Below are 16,180 nucleotides of genomic sequence, written 5' to 3'. Positions count from 1 at the left end.
GGAGGCTGAGGGGTGACCTTATAGAGGTTTACAAAATTATGAGGGGTATGGATAGGATACATAGGCGAAGCCTTTTCCCTGGGGTGGGGGAGTCCCGAACTAGAGGGCATAGATTTAGGGTGAGAGAGGAAAGATATAAAAGAGACCTAAGGGGCAACGTTTTCACACAGAGGGTGGTACGTGTATGGAATGAGCTGCCAGAGGATGTGCTGGAGGGTGATACAATTGCAACATTTAAGAGGCATTTGGATGGGTATATGAATAGGAAGGGTTTGGAGGGATATGGGCCGGGTGCTGGCAGGTGGGACTAGATTGGGTTGGGATATCTGGTTGGCATGGACGGGTTGGACCGAAGGGTCTGTTTCCATGCTGTACATCTCTATGACTCTTTGACTCTATGTGCTTCCTTTGTCTGCTCTTCTCCCTTTTAAACTGCGTTGTTTTGACTTTTTTTTTCTAAAGTTCCTAAACAACGCAACAGCATATAAAGCAGTAATTGCTGCTCCTGGAATTCGAGGAAATCACCTCCAACACCTAAAATACCTCAAAAAAAGCAGCTCCCTCAGCCAGAACTTTTTCCCGTCCTCCATCTTGGATTACCCAGAATGTTAGCATTCATTTCAATAGGGCAAGAAAACAAGAACAGAAATGTACTGCTGAGTCTGTATAAAGCTCTGGTCAGATCACATTTGGAATATGGTTAGCAATTTTGGACCAAGTATCTATGGAAGGATGTACTGGCATTGTAGAGGGTCATGAGTAGACTCTCAAGAATGATTACAGGGTTGAAGACTTGTCTTATGAGGAACGGCTGAGGACTCTGGGTTTGTACTTACTCGAGTTTAGAAGGATGAGGCTGGATCGGATTGAAACTTCCAGCATGCTAAGAGGCATGGATAGAGTGGACATGGACGAAAGGTTTCCATGAGTAGGAGAGATGTGGATCCGAGGGCACAGGTTCATAGTGAAGGAATGACCCTTTGGAATTCAGATGAGGAGGAATTTCTTCAGCCAGAGGGTGATTAATCTGTGGAACTCAATGCCACAGAGGGCTGTGGAGGCCAATTTATTGAGTGTATTTAAGACAGAAGAGGTTAGGTTCTTGATTGGTAAGGGGATCAAGGCAGGAGAATGAAGTTGAGAAACACATCAGCCATGATCAAATGGCAGAGTAGACACGACGGGCTGAATGGCCTAATTCTGCTTTAATATCTGATAACGTTGAAAACTGTGTAAATCAGGAAATTAGAAATGCATGTAATATGGGTAATATAGCACTAACATACACCTTCAAATTACACATAGACTAGCTAATAATATCAGCATAAATGCTGTGGGAGTTCAATTCGCAGGATGTACAAGAGCTGAGTTTCTGGAGCATGCATTGAGGAGCCAACGAGGTTTCAGGGCTATTTCAGATTTCATGTTGCATAATAAGAGCTAATTAATTACCTTGCTGTAAACAGCCTACTTCGGTTTCTACATTTTCATTCTTTCTGCCCTTCTCTCTTCTATTGTACCATGCCTCCTGGATAAAAACTCTTCCTAATGGTTTTGTGCAATTCCAAAAGGCTCACTGAAATTCTTTTCAAATCTCAGCCTAATGAATGCCCTTCTTCCTGCATACAGGACATTCACATGCTCAGAAAAGGTAGAGCAGGCTTAATCACTTATTAGAGAAGAGACTTTCGGAATTCCACCAAAAACTCAGTGACATGGGGTTTAGCTCCTGGCCATTTCTGCACAGACTGTGTATATCAGGGCATGTCTGATATAATTGTATAACTTGGTTGGTCCACTCAGATTTTGCGAAATATATCATCTAACACTGCATGTTTATTTCACAAACTCACTACTAAAAAGGACTTTCCATTGTTGTGTTTGGTGCTACATTGTTCCATATTTTCACACACATCTCAGAGTCATACAACACGGAACAGATCCTTCGGTCCTTCTCAGTTCCCAAACTTGTCCAGTCCCACTAGCCTATGTTTGGCCCAACTCACTGTAAACCTTTCCTTTTCATGTAGCTGTCCAAATGTCTTTTCAATGTTGTAACTACACAAGATCACTTGTAAATCTTTCCTCCTCACCTTAAAACTGTGACCTCTAGTTTTGAATTCCCCTACTCCAAGGAAAGGATATTTGCTATTCACCTTATCTATGCCTCTCAATTTTATAAATCACTGACTTCTTAACCGCCTACCTCAAAATTGCTTGTTGGTAAAATTGGCCCAGCTCCCCCAGTTAGGGATTTAGCCAGGCTCCCCAGTCCAGTACCTCTCCATTTCTCCATTATCTTACCTGCAATCACTGATTTTGCTTTACTACATATACTGTTATCCACTGACTAAAACTAACTGTCATGGCCACAAAGCACAAGGTGTAAGTGTTTCTGTTCTGAGTCCATTGCTGCTATGACTTTGTTACAGACTCACTACCCTCAAAGAAAAATAAATCTTCTTCATCTCTATCTTAAATGGGAGATGCTTTGCTCTGAGATTATGTCCTCTGATCCTAGACACTTCCATAAAGGGAAAACAACCCACTCCACATCCACCGAGTCAAGTTTCCCAAGAATTTTCAATAATGTTTCAATAAGGTCACCTTTCATTCCCATAAACTCTTATGACTGCACACCTAACCTACTCTCAGCCTCCTCATAAGAAAATTCTTCCATACTCGGGATCAACCTCATGAACCTTTCCTGAATTGCCTCAGAATGTCAGTATTTCTTTCCTGAGATAAGGGAACTAAAAGTGCTCAGACTATTCAAGGTGTGGTCTGTGTTGTATCTTCTATGTAGTTTAGTAAGACACCTATATTTATATTCCATTTCCTTTGAAATAAAGACCAGAATTCCATTTGCCATGTGATTCATGCACTATTCTCTCTATACAGCAGCTTTCTACGTTCTTCCTCCATTCAAATGACATTTAACTCCTCTTTTCTTCCAGTCAAAGTGCATAACCTCATTTTTCCACATTGTATTCCACTAGCCAAGTTTGTGCCAATTTATTTAACCTGCCTATATCCCTCTGAGCAATGTCATCCTCACCATTTGCCTTCCCAACTTCTATCAACAAATTGGCAGTACATGCACTTCCATCATCCAATTCATTAATATATATTGTGAACGGGTGTGGCCTCATCGATTCTTGTGGCATTTCACTTGTTACAAGCTTCTATCTTGAAAATTCCCCCTGAATTCCAAAAGAGAGAGAAGTAAGTGGAATGGATTTGCTTTGGGCACCTATACAAAATCACGAGCAGGCCAAACAACTCTGGCTCACTTATGCATTTACCTTTTCCTTTACTGTTTTGGCTTGTTTTTAAGTTCAGTGGTTCTGAACAGTTTTGAACTAACCCTTTACACAGTCATAGAGTCACAGAGACATACAGCACGGAAACAGGCCCTTTGGTTCAACTGGTCCATACCGACCAGATATTTTAAATTAATCTAGCCCCATTTGCTACAAATTGGCCCAGATCCCCCCAAACCCTTTCTATTCGTGTACCCACCCAGACGCCTTTTAAATGTTGCAATTGTACTAGCCTCCACCACTTCCTCTGCCACATTCCATTCACACACCACCCACCTTGTAAAAGAGCTAACCCTTAGGTCACTTTTAAATCTTTCCCCTCTCACCGTAAACCTATGCCCTCTAGTTTTGGACTCCCCTACCTTGGGGAAAAGACTGCCTCTTTGCTTAATAAATTCTCAACCAGCAAACCAAGCTATACTGGTATCAACAAATTTAGATGACCAGCTTGAGATATTTAAAAATTACTTTTTGGAATTGTAGTTTTAAACCTTGCACATACAACCCACTCCTGCCTTGCATTCCCCAATACAAATATTATTTAAACTGAATTGTTTAAGTTTCTCTTAAAGCACAAAGTCTTGCAGACTCCCTATGCTTGTGTCTCCCTTGCAGACACAAGCAACTGCTTTGGTACAGCATAAGGAAATTTTACATAACACCATTGGTCACCAGAGGAACAAACATTTTCAACTCCCAACCTGTATTGAAATATGACAGGTTCTTCAACAAAGAAAGTGCAGTACACACGACCAATGTCAGACAGAAGACAATCTGCTCACTGCTAGACTCAATTCATCGATTATGAAATAATTTCTTACCCATTTTGGTAATTTATGGTTGCTTTCTTTTTGAGTTTGCTGACCACTTGATTTTGTTTGATGCTCATCTGCTAAAGTAAAATAATTATAAATAAATTTAAAACCATAATTCTTGCAAAAGAGCCACATATAATAAAAGCTTAATTCAAAAATAGTCAATGTTCATAAAATACAAATAACAGCAAAAGGTTTTCAAAATATTCATCTTTCTTTTAAGATGCTTTTAGAAATTTCAATGCATAATTAAATAAAACTAGCAAAACCATGAAATCTATAGTACTTACAATTAATAAAATATAAACAAATTTGTTATGTTGATTTGCATAAATTGGAAATAACTGAAATTAGGAGAAAGTGAGGACTGCAGATGCTGGAGATCAGAGCTGAAAAATGTGTTGCTGGAAAAGCACAGCAGGTCAGGCAGCATCCAAGGAGCAGGAGAATCAACGTTTCGGGCATAAGCCCTTCTTCAGGAATGAGGAAGGTGTGCCAAGCAGGCTAAGATAAAAGGTAGGGAGGAGGGACTTGGGGGAGGGGCGCTGGGAATGCGATAGGTGGAAGAAGGTTAAGATGAGGGTGATAGGCCGGAGAGGGGGTGGCCCTCACCTTAACCTCCTTCCACCTATCGCATTCCCAACGCCCCTCCCCCAAGTCCCTCCTCCCTACCTTTTATCTTAGCCTGCTTGGCACACCTTCCTCATTCCTGAAGAAGGGCTTATGCCCGAAACGTTGATTCTCCTGCTCCTTGGATGCTGCCTGACCTGCTGCGCTTTTCCAACAACATATTTTTCAATAACTGAAATTAGCAAAAGACCAGAATTGCTTTCTAAAGGTCTCTTCTCTCATGTTTGAATGCAATAACACAAGTACAACAAAACTTGAAAAACTGTATATTATGAAGCTCTTGTAATACGCGGATGATCAGAAATAAATATTTTAATTTATCTTGTGGTACAGAAATAAAAATATTAGAAACATATAGAATGTTTTCCACATTTCATTTCAGGAAAGAACTTTGCTTGGGTGTTGCTGGTGTCAATAAATAGTTTTGCTTTCATATTTTAAGACTCGCAAACATGTTTTAAAAAAGAATGATTTCTCCTTGAATGATGGAAGCAGGAATTTCAAACTTTTCAAAGGTAGTATGGAATTTTACAAGTTCATTAACTGTCATTTAATTCACTTCTGGAATCAATGATGTGAATAGCAATGTAATCCCAAATAACTTTCGCAAACTCATTCAAAACAGTTTTCACTGTTATTGGTGATGATATTAGTAGCTTTGTTTTGAATAAAAGATTTGTAAGGCTGCTGGTGAGTGGGGAAGAGTGATATTGTGATAGATGTCAACAGATGGGTGATCTAATGTCCAGGCTCGTGCTCTGGAGACATGGTTTCTGTCATAACACCTATAAGGTCCATGGGAAATCACAAATTAATCGCCTTATGGAGCTGGTTGAGGTGGTGATCCCTTGGGCAGATGAGGCGATGACCTGACCAGTTGAATTCCTCACCTGAGCCCTTTGTAAAGCAGACCATAGATTGGCTACACAAGTGATTACTGTGGTAGTTGAAAGAGAAATAAAACAAATAAAATTATTTTGTTGGTGGGAAAGTCACTCAGTTGTGTGTAATAGCACTTCTGGATATTGAGAAAAAAACGTAAAGCAGACCCTAGCGTCTCGTTTCTGGAGTGAAGTGGTTATCATAATCACTGCACATGCAAGAGACCCCGATTCAAAACCAGGCAGAAACATTTGCAAGAATTCCTGGTGTATATGAAGATTCCTCAATTAGTGTCTTATAGGCATGACCAAGTGGTTCAGGCAATGAATTTGAAATCCATTTAGGTTTCCCAACACAGTCTGGAGTCCTGCAAACTACGTTTCTCATATTTTCTGATTTTATGGTCACTCACTGTCATTGGTAGTGTCCCTACCTCTGAACCAAGAGGACCCAGCTCATGTTCCACCTGCTCCAGAGGTGGGCATGAAAATCCTTGACCAGGATAATTAAGAGTAAAATAAAATCTAGCAGACCCTAAAAGGCTTTTGTGACAAAGCGATAAGTCTCTACATCTGACCCAGGAGGTTCGAGTTCAAGTCCCAAACCATAGACATGCGTCATAACATGTCTGAACAGGTTGATGCAAGATAAAATAAAGCAGAGCTGAGGGTTCTTAAAGCACGGTGATAGTGTTCCCATCTCTAAGCCAGAACAGCTGGATTCACGTTCCAACTCCACACGTGTCAAATCATGTTTTAACATACTGATGAAAAATAAATTAAGTGGACCCAACAAGAAATACACTAGACCAGATTGGTTAAGTCCTTTCCTGTTCTCCCATACACTCCCTATCTCCCCACCCCCTCAGTTTTGATGGTTTGCACTGCCCATGATCAGTTTGCATGTAAACTTCTAAATATCTGGTGACTGATCACTAAAAATGAAAAAAAAAGTCATGGTGATTTGGTGGTGAGAAAGCCATTCAAGTTCCACCTGCTGCAGAGGTGTTTAACAGCATGTCTGAACAGATTGATTAAAAATATCTATAAACTGACCTGCATTGCCCATAACAGACTTTGCATGTAAATATCTAATGGCTGCTCCTGTGTTTTACTGTTGGCAGTTGATAAAAGATGTAGTAATGGTGATTTTGAGAAAACAACTATAAACACTTTATAGTTGGCTAATGGGTGATTATGGTTAACAATCATGGTGATTTGGTGGTGGGAAAGCCATTCAGCCCTATGTGATAACACTTGCAGATATAAAAGGAAAATGAAAGACCGACAGGGAGAGGGGAGTAGGACAGTGGCATCGTGATAATAAAGCAGACCCATGCTCTCCCTTTTGATAGTTTGCAATGCCCATAAAATGCTTTGATATAAATATCTATTTGGCTGCATGGGTGTTTTACTGGCGACTATTCATAATTAAAAAGTAAAATAGAAACATCAGTGATTTGGTCATCATGGAAGTCATGAAGCCTTCGACCAGTACCCTTCGTGTCCTATTACTAAGCTAGGTTCTGATCCATCTCGCCAAGTTTCCCTCAATTCCATGTGCTTTAACCTTTTCAATCAGTCTTCTATGTGGGACCTTATCAAAAGCTTTGCTAAAATCCACATAAACTACATCAATTAAACTTCTTTCATCCACATCCTTTGCTAAAATCCACAAACTACATCAACTGAACTTCCCTCGTCAAAAAATGCTAACTGACATTAGACTCACTGGTCTGTAATTTCCTGGTTCATTACCACCTCTTTACAAGGTGGAACCACAATAGCCATCGTCCAATCTTCTGGAAGTTTCCCTGTGGCCAGTGAGGAATTTAAAATTTGTGTCAGAGCCCCTGCAATTTCCTGCCACACCTCTCACAGAAGCCTGGGATGCAATTCCTCTGGGCCAGGGGATTTACCTGTTTTTAGGCATGACAGAGCCTCTAACACCGTCCCATTTCCAATGTCAAACTGTGCAAGTTCCTCCCAGTTCCTTTTCCTGAATTTCCTATCTACGTGCTCCTTTTCCAAAGTGAAGACCAAAGAGAGGTATTCAACCAACACATCAGCTTCACACAACAGGGTGCCATCTTGGTTCCTACACTTTCCCGAGTTAGCTTCTTCCCATTAACGTTTTTATAAAATATCTCGGTTCCTCCTCAATTCTGTTCACAAGTCCTTTCTAATGCCCCCATTTTTGCTCTTCTAATTGTTTTAAGTACCCTGCTGCACTTTGTTATTCCTGTAGGGCTGTAGCTGAATTGCTACATCTTCTTCTTTATCCAGTCCTGAATTGTCCTAGACGTTGAGGGTTCTTTGAACTTATTGCTCCTACATTTCCCTTTATATGGGAATATGATGGACCTGTACTCTCCCCAGCTCCTTTATGAATGCCTCTGCTGAAGACTTTTGGAGCTATTCCCAGTGTTCTGTAGCCAGATCCTGTTTTATTTTAATAAAATCTGCCTTGCCCCAATCCAAAGCCATCATTTGCAGGCCATCTTTTTCTTTGCCCAGAGGAAGCACTGAGGCACAGTGTCTCATTGGTTAGCACAGCTGCCTCACAGTGCCACAGACTCAGGTTCAATTCCACCATCAAGAGACTGTCTGTTAGAAGTTCACACATTTTCCCTATGTCTGCATGGGTTTCCTCCCAAAGTCCAAAGAAGTGCAGGTTTGGTGGGTTGGCAATGCTAAATTGCCCACAGAGGCTAGGGAGATGCAGGCTGGTGGGTTAGCCATGGGAAATGCAGGGTTACAGGGATAGTGTCGTGGAATGGGTCCGGGTGGGATGCTCTTTGGAGCATCGGTATGGACTTGATGGGCCAAATGGCATGCTTCCACACTGTAGGGATTCTCTGAACAAATTTGAACTATACCATATTGTGGTCACGATCATCTAAATGTTCCCCCACTGTCACATCAAACATTTGCCTGGCTTCTTTCTCTAGAACTATTCTCCCTTGTTGGACTTTGTACATATGGAAAAAAATATCCACACGATAGACTTCAAGAAATCTGCTCCTCTAAACCCTTATGACTATCCCAATGTATGTTGGGAAAGTTTAAATTTCCGATTATAATTGCCTGATTATCACGCTTACCCACCTCTGTCGGCTGTCTACTAATTTGCTCCTATTTCCTGCAGAGTCTTTGGGGGCATATAATACATTCCCTAGAAAGGAACTTCTCTCGACCTTAACATTCCTAAGTTTGACCCACAAAGCCTTGTTTGAGGACCATTAGAAGATATCATCTTTCTTTATTGCAGTAATTAACTCTAGCAAGTTTTGAGAAGATTTGTAGCTCAGGTTGAGGTTCGCTCGCGCCAACTTACATAAAGAAGAAATTAACTCCTTAATTAATACAGGTAGTTCTCCGAAAATGTAGTAGTTGCACTCCAGCGAAACCTCACTCAATATAAATAATGGGACCGACAGGAAAAATGGGGTTGGGGCAGACCAGCAAAAAAAATCACTCACGATCGCTCAAAAATCACCTAAAAGTCTACCACAAAGTATAGCACAGCCTGAATGAAGGTTGAAATCATATTTATTTTAAAAAATGTAAAGTTAACAGAGTAAATTTAAAACCTCCGAGAAAACTGCTCTCTATACAGTATCTCTCAAATAAAGCTGCTCTGTCGACAGCCGTCATTGGCGCTTGCGCGGTATGCACAAAAACCGGTGTGACATCATACATGCGCCGAACGATGTGGACACTTTGGTGCGGTCATCAGCACAGATGTAGACCGGCACCAAAGTCGAGCATGCGTGGAACGGTGCAGACACCAGCGCATGTACGGAACAGCATGGACATCGGCACATGCACAAAGACTCTGGCGTGGACATCGGTGCATGCGCAAAACAAAGCACACAAACCGAGCCCGGCTGAAATCGCAGTATTGCTACGGAGGTAAGCGTTCTCAAAAATATCGTTCCCTAATTCTTCAGCCATGTAATAGCTGAATCGCACTCTGGAAAGCACATTATGCCAGAGCTAACTATTGTGCTACACCACACCCTTTTAACAGCCTCCTCTATCTCGCTTAAAGATCCAATACCCTGGAATGTTGAGTTGCCAATCCAGCGCTTCCCTGAACCATGTTTCTGTTATGGCAACAACATCTTACTTCCATGTGTCAATCTACGTCATGAACTCAGTATTACCTACCCACTCCTAGCTCTAAAGACCATCCTGCCTTGCCTTACTCTCTTAACACTCAATATAGCCGAACTCACTGTGACGTGCTTCCTTTACCGAGAGACCTCATTACAAGAGGGCATGTTGTTGGAGGAAATCCGGAGGGACAGGATGTACATGTATTTGGAAAGGCAAGGACTGATTACGGATAGTCAACATGGCTTTGTGCATGGGAAATCATGTCTCACAGACTTGATTGAGTTTTTTGAAGAAGTAACAAAGAGGATTGATGATGGCAGGGCGGTAGATGTGATCTATATGGACTTCAGTAGGCGTTCGACAAGGAGACTGGTTAGATTTCACGGCATTCTGGATTAGTGGTGCTGAAAGAGCACAGCAGTTCAGGCAGCATCCGAGGAGTAGTAATACAGGGAGAACCCGCCATTTGGCTCAAAGTTGGAAGACAGAGGGTGGTGGTGGAGGGTTGTTTTTGAGACTGGAGGCCTGTGACCAGTGGAGTGCCAAAGGATCAGTGCTGGGTCCACTACTTTTCATCATTCATATATATGATAGAATTAGTAAGTTTGCAGATGACACCAAAATTGGAGGTGTAGTGGACAGCAAAGAAGGTTAAAATCAACTGGGCAAAAGTGAGGACTGCAGATGTTGGAAACCAGTGTAGAGATCAGAGTGGTGCTGGAAAAAGCACAGCAGGGTCAGGCAGCATCTGAGAAGGAAATTCGACGTTCCTAATGAAGGGCTTTTGCCCGAAACATTGATTTTCCTGCTCCATGGATGCTGCCTGACCTGCTGTGCTTTTCCAGCACCACTCTGATCTCTAGCAAAGAATGTTATCTCAGATTACAATGGGATCTTGATCAGTTGGGCCAATGGACTGAGGAGTGGCAGATGGAGTCTAACTTAGATAAATGTGAAGTGCTGCATTTTGGGAAAGCAAATCTTAGCAGGACTTGCACACTTAATGGTAAGGTCCTCGGGAGTGTTGCTGAACAAGGAGTGAACAAGAACCTTCGAGTGCAGGTTCATAGCTCCTTGAAAGTGGAGTTGCAGGTAGATAGGATAGTGAAGGCGGCATTTGGTATGCTTTCCTTTATTGGTCAGAGTATTGAGTACAGGAGTTGGGAGGTCATGTTGCGGCTGTACAGGACATTGATTAGGCCACTGTTGGAATATTCTCCTTCCTATTGGAAAGATGTTGTGAAACTTGAAAGGGTTCAGAAAAGATTTACAAGGATGTTGCCAGGGTTGGAGCATTTGAGCTATAGGGAGAGGTTGAATAGGCCCGGGCTGTTTTCCTAGAGCGTTGGAGGCTGAGGGGTGACCTTATAGAGGTTTACAAAATTATGAGGGGGCATAGATAGGATAAATAGACAAAGCCTTTTCTCTGGGGTGGGAGAGTCCAGAACCAGTGGGCATAGGTTTAGGGTGAGAGGTGAAAGATATAAAAGAGACCTATGGGGCAACTTGTTCATGCAGAAGGTACATGTATGGAATGAGCTGCCAGAGGAAGTGGTGAAGGCTGGTACAATTGCAACATTTAAAAGGTTGGTTTTTGAATAGGAAGGGTTTGGAGGGATATGGGCCGGGTGCTGGCAGGCAGGACTAGATTGGGTTGGGAAATGTGGTCAGTATAGATGAGTTGGACCGTAGGGCCCATTTCCGTGCTGTACATCTGTATGACTCCATGATAAGAGTGAGAAGATCCCTCGGACTCGGTGGTGGTGGGATAATGTCATAACCGGTGCAAGGCACGAATTAATCTTTGTGGTGCTCACTGGGTAGAAGGACCTTAGGAAAAAACAGTTCAATGGTCAACTAATACCCCATTCACCACTTTAAACATTTACTTCCTCCAACACCACCACCACAGAGTCAGCAGTCTGCACTCTCTGCAAGATTCGATGCTGCAATTCACTGAGGCTGCTTCCACAGCTACGTCCAAACTTGCAACCTCTACCACCAAGGCAACAGATGCTTCAGAGAATTACCAGCTGAAAGTTTTCCTCTCAGGCATAGACCATTCTGACTTGGAACTGTATCCCATTGATATCCTAACACTAAGTCAAAATCCCAGAACTCACTGCTGAACAGCAACTTTGTTTGCAATACATCACCACCATGTTCTCAAGCAAAATTAAAGAAGTGCAATGAATGCTGGCCTAGTCAGTGATGCCCATAGCCCATGAACAAACAAAAAAATTAATCACAAAATTTACTAACAAATAAACATTATAATTTAGGAAGTGTAGCTAATTTCTAAATAACTTTGGCAATTAGGACTTGAACTTTTGACAATTCCAGTTGCAAGTTCTTCTACCAGTTAAGCGTGTGCTTAACTGAGTGCTTTAAGCGTCTGCTTTTGTCATACATCTATATCTCAGACTAACATTGTCGCAATTCAAAAAGTTACTAATCTGTTATAGTAACAATTCATCAAAGCTTTTTATCCTCCACCCAATAGGACAATTCATATGAAGTACCATTTCAAGTGGAAATCCAACATTTATACTGCTCGAGGAGACTGCTACATGGTTGGCAAGTGAGCTCTGATTCGAAGAAGTATTGCCAAGCATCAATTAAAGGTAACTGACAGTTAAAAGACAGGTTTGTTTTAATTTTAAACCAGACAGGTTCACTCACATCATTCAGGACACTACTCTGCGAAAGTAACCAGCAAACAGATGTCACATATCGTGTGTTAGAACACAGAAGGTGCACTTAAATGTTATTTTTGTTTGCAAAAGCAATGCCTTATGCATTAATATCTCTAGCTTCCAGTACAAACAAATGCACCCCACCATGGGCCAAATTAAAGAAACTAAACTGGTTGGCAGCTTAATTCTGTTAACGGGATTATGTAGCAAACACTGTCCAATTGCAGAATCACATGTAATGTTAGACTTGGCACAGAACAAGACGGTTCTGGTTGCTGAAACTCAGTAATCTCAGTTCCAAAGGTACTTCAGGGCAGTATCCTACATATAATCACCTTCAGCTGCTTCAATGATCCTTCCTCCATCTGAAGGTATCGAAGCAGTCCTTGTCCAAATGCAGCAAGACCTGGTCAATATTCAGGTTTGAGCTGTCAACTCGGCAAATAACATTCACACCATACAAATGTCAGACAATGACGACCTTCAACAAGACCGAATCTAAACATTGCCCCTTTACATTCAATGGCATTATCACCACTGAATCTCCTCCGTATCAACATATTGGGGCTATCATTAACCAGAAAATGAACTGGATGAGCATTATGGCTACATGAGAATGTTGAGACCTTCATGAAGTTTTTTTTAATTAATTTTGATTCAGAGCTGTGAACTTTCAGCTGAGAGCCAAAATCGACCTTTGAACTGCGAGCAGCAGTGTGTTTGACAAAAAAGGAGAACAAACAAACAATTATTTGTTCATGATGCCAGGCCTGAAAGTTAATTGCAGGCTGTATCTTTTTTAAACATATTCTATAGATGCTCTGAATCCAGAAAGGCAATATGCTTAAACAGATGACTGATGTTGAATGTTAACTGGGACCTCAGAGAGACAACCAGTCCAACAAAGAGGGACCAGGGTTTGAACTGGTTTTTGGACTGTATTTGAGTAAGAAGGATTGTGCCTGTGAAAGCTACAATACAGAGGTTTGATTTTTCCCTGGTTGTCCTCTAATTATCAACTTCCTGACAGCTAAGAGAATAGAATCTCAGTTTATTGAATGAATATTCCTGAGAGCCTACTGGAAGACATTTGCATGCATCGGGGTCATCAGAAACCAAGCAAAATATAATCCCACTTGTAGTGACTGGAACCTGGACCAAGTGGATCTCAAAGACTATGAAATCCTTGAATGGAGTTGTTGAACTGGGCCAAATCAGGGAGCCCTGGCTAACAAAAATAAGCAGGAGATTCAGAAGATCTCCTCAGTCTTGAGACTGGCTGGTCAGAGCCCATGTACAGTGCACATGTAAATAAAGAGTGACTTGGTGACATGATACCTGCCTCTGTGTAGTTACTTCACTATGTGCCAGTGGTGTTATGGATCGTGCGGTCTGCTTTTGTGAACACCACAGGCACATAAGAGAAAGCAGCCCACTTGATTGTTTCTGGATGTGATGCCATTCATTCTCACCAGTACCAATGCTCAGTAGCAGCAGTATATACTACCTACAAGATGCCTTGCAGAAATTCTCCAAAGTTGCTTAGATAGTGCTTTGCAAACCCATGAACACTACCATTTAGAAGGATGGACCACCTGCAATTTCCCCCTCCAAGCCACTCACCATCCTGACTTGGAAACATATCACAATTTTTTCTGTGTCACCAAATCAAAATCCTGGAACTCCCTTCCTAAAAGAAATGGCAAGGAATAAAATAGAATGAAATTTATTGTCATATGTACTTTTACATGAAAAATACAATGAAAAGTTTTTTAAGTCGCCTCACCACAGCATCGACAAAAATAACAAAAGTCATACATAATAAAAAAAGTAAAACTAAGACAAAGTTCATCATAGTTCAGTCAATGGCTCCTAGACTTGAGGAAAACTGATTAGGGAACACTTGAATACCTTGATGACATAGCCAGAACAAGACTGCCAAACTGGGGCACAGGAATACTGGGCTAGAAGTCTCCGCCGTCCTGGGCTAAGACCGTCACTCCTGGACAAGACCACCTGCCAGATGGTGGATAGGCTCTGAGGAGTCAGGAGTGGAGTTGCTCACCGTAGTACTCCTAGCCCCTGACCTGCTCTTGTAGCAACTGATTTATTTGGCAAGTCCTGTTGCATTTCTGATGTATGGTAATCCCCAGGATTTGGTGGCAAGGAATTCAGTGACGATAGTGTGATGATGCTATGAATTTAAGAGTTGTATTTTATCCATTTTTTTCTGAAATGAAGAAAGGTTGGGACAGAGGTATACAATAGTCTGCTCAAAGCCTGTAAAGAGTTTGTAAAGCCTTGAGTTTTTTTTTTCCAAGTTGGAACGATACAAGCAGCCTGAATGGTTGAAGTCAAGCTCCCACAGAACCAGGATTTTTAGTTTTAGCTTTCAGTATATGCTAGGGTCTTGAAGCTACATGTTAAAGTTCTAATTCCTCTTCCTGCTGCTAGAATTGAATGCGAGACAACACCATTTTACTTACTTTTCCTTTGCTAAGGGTTTGTTTATGGGATGCTACTGTATTGGAACAATTAATAAGTCATAGTTAATATATTTTTTTCAGTATTTCAATAGAGTTACAGGTAAGCCAATTCTTTTATTTTTATTTCATCTGTATTTTAACTGCAGTGTAAAAATGAATTGTGTTTTACTTAAAGTTGATTTAGTTTGACCAATCAAATTACATCTGGAACACAATGCCTTACATTTACTGTTAAAGTCCGAAAAACATAAAAAGACTATCTTCTTAATATATTTTGAGGGGGTTTGGTCTGGTCCATAACAGTAACACCATTGAATGTCAAGGGGAACTGGCTGGATTGTCTTTTATCAGAGATCGTTATTGCTTGGCGCTAATATTACTTGCCAGTTTTCATCCCAAGCTTGGATCTTACACAGATCTTGTTGCAAGTGAACATGGACTGCTTCAGATTTACAAATCTTCAGCATCCGGAATTCGGTTTCATTTTACACTCATGCAAACAGCCAAAGGAATAGCTGTTTGATACATTTGCATCAAATCAAAGAATTACTCTCGCCCGACTTGCTTATACAACAGGTTTTGACCAATTTTCTACATTCTGCACTCCACAAACTTGAGGTCATCAATACACACTGCTGCCTGCACCCATTCTTATACCAAGATCTGTTTATCGTCGTCACCTGTGCTCACAGAAAAAGAGCAATTCAATTATAAAATTCACATTTTCAAGTCCCCTCGACAACCCAATCCTACAAAGCAATTTATCATAAAGTCACAGTCATAGAGATGTACAGCATGAAAACAAACCCTTCGGTCCAACCCGTCTATGCCGACCAGATATCCCAACCCAATCTCGTCCCACCTGCCAGCACCCGGCCCATATCCCTCCAAACCCTTCCTATTCATATACCCATCCAAATGCCTTTTAAATGTTGCAATTGTACCAGCCTCCACCATTTCCTCTGGCAGCTGATTCGATACACGTACCACCCTCTGCGTGAAAACGTTGCCCCTTGGGTCTCTTTTAGATCTTTCCCCTCTCACCCTAAACCTATGCCCTCTAGTTCTGGACTCCCCGACCCCAGGGAAAAGACTTTGCCTATTTATCCTATCCATGCCCCTCAATTTTGTAAACCTCTATAAGGTCACCCCTCAGCCTCCGACGCTCCAGGGAAAACAGCCCCAGCCTGTTCAGCCTCTCCCTATAGCTCAAATCCTCCAACCCTG

The 16,180-nt window shown here is 41.6% G+C and overlaps 2 protein-coding genes across 11 annotated transcripts in view; one reads left to right on the top strand and one right to left on the bottom strand.

Annotated features, from left to right (window-relative positions):
- Nucleotides 1-16,180, bottom strand: part of kiaa0586 (KIAA0586 ortholog) — a 515,789-nt gene that overhangs the window by 497,875 nt on the left and 1,734 nt on the right. For 7 of the 9 annotated variants that reach the window (XR_006312780.1, XM_043697759.1, XM_043697766.1 and 4 more), the window contains exon 2: nucleotides 4,145-4,215. Coding sequence is in view for 8 of the 9 variants with exons in the window: in XM_043697759.1 (XP_043553694.1) it covers nucleotides 4,145-4,215 (71 nt within the window). In the remaining variant the exon portion in view is untranslated. The remainder of the gene's footprint in view (nucleotides 1-4,144; nucleotides 4,216-16,180) is intronic. The other 2 variants (XM_043697761.1, XM_043697762.1) reach the window with 1 other exon arrangement.
- The window catches only part of timm9 (translocase of inner mitochondrial membrane 9 homolog), an 18,216-nt gene continuing 11,483 nt past the window's right edge, over nucleotides 9,448-16,180 (top strand). Inside the window, exons 1-3 of one of the 2 annotated variants that reach the window (XM_043697772.1) lie at nucleotides 9,448-9,564; nucleotides 12,275-12,395; nucleotides 15,035-15,053. The gene's annotated coding sequence lies outside the window, so the exon portion shown is untranslated. The remainder of the gene's footprint in view (nucleotides 9,565-12,274; nucleotides 12,396-15,034; nucleotides 15,054-16,180) is intronic. The other variant, XM_043697771.1, reaches the window with a different exon arrangement.

The sequence above is a fragment of the Chiloscyllium plagiosum genome, chromosome 10, assembly GCF_004010195.1.
Source record: "Chiloscyllium plagiosum isolate BGI_BamShark_2017 chromosome 10, ASM401019v2, whole genome shotgun sequence".
Lineage (NCBI taxonomy): Eukaryota > Metazoa > Chordata > Chondrichthyes > Orectolobiformes > Hemiscylliidae > Chiloscyllium > Chiloscyllium plagiosum.
Note: the sequence above shows the minus strand (reverse complement) of the source record. Positions and strands in the feature narration are given on the sequence as shown.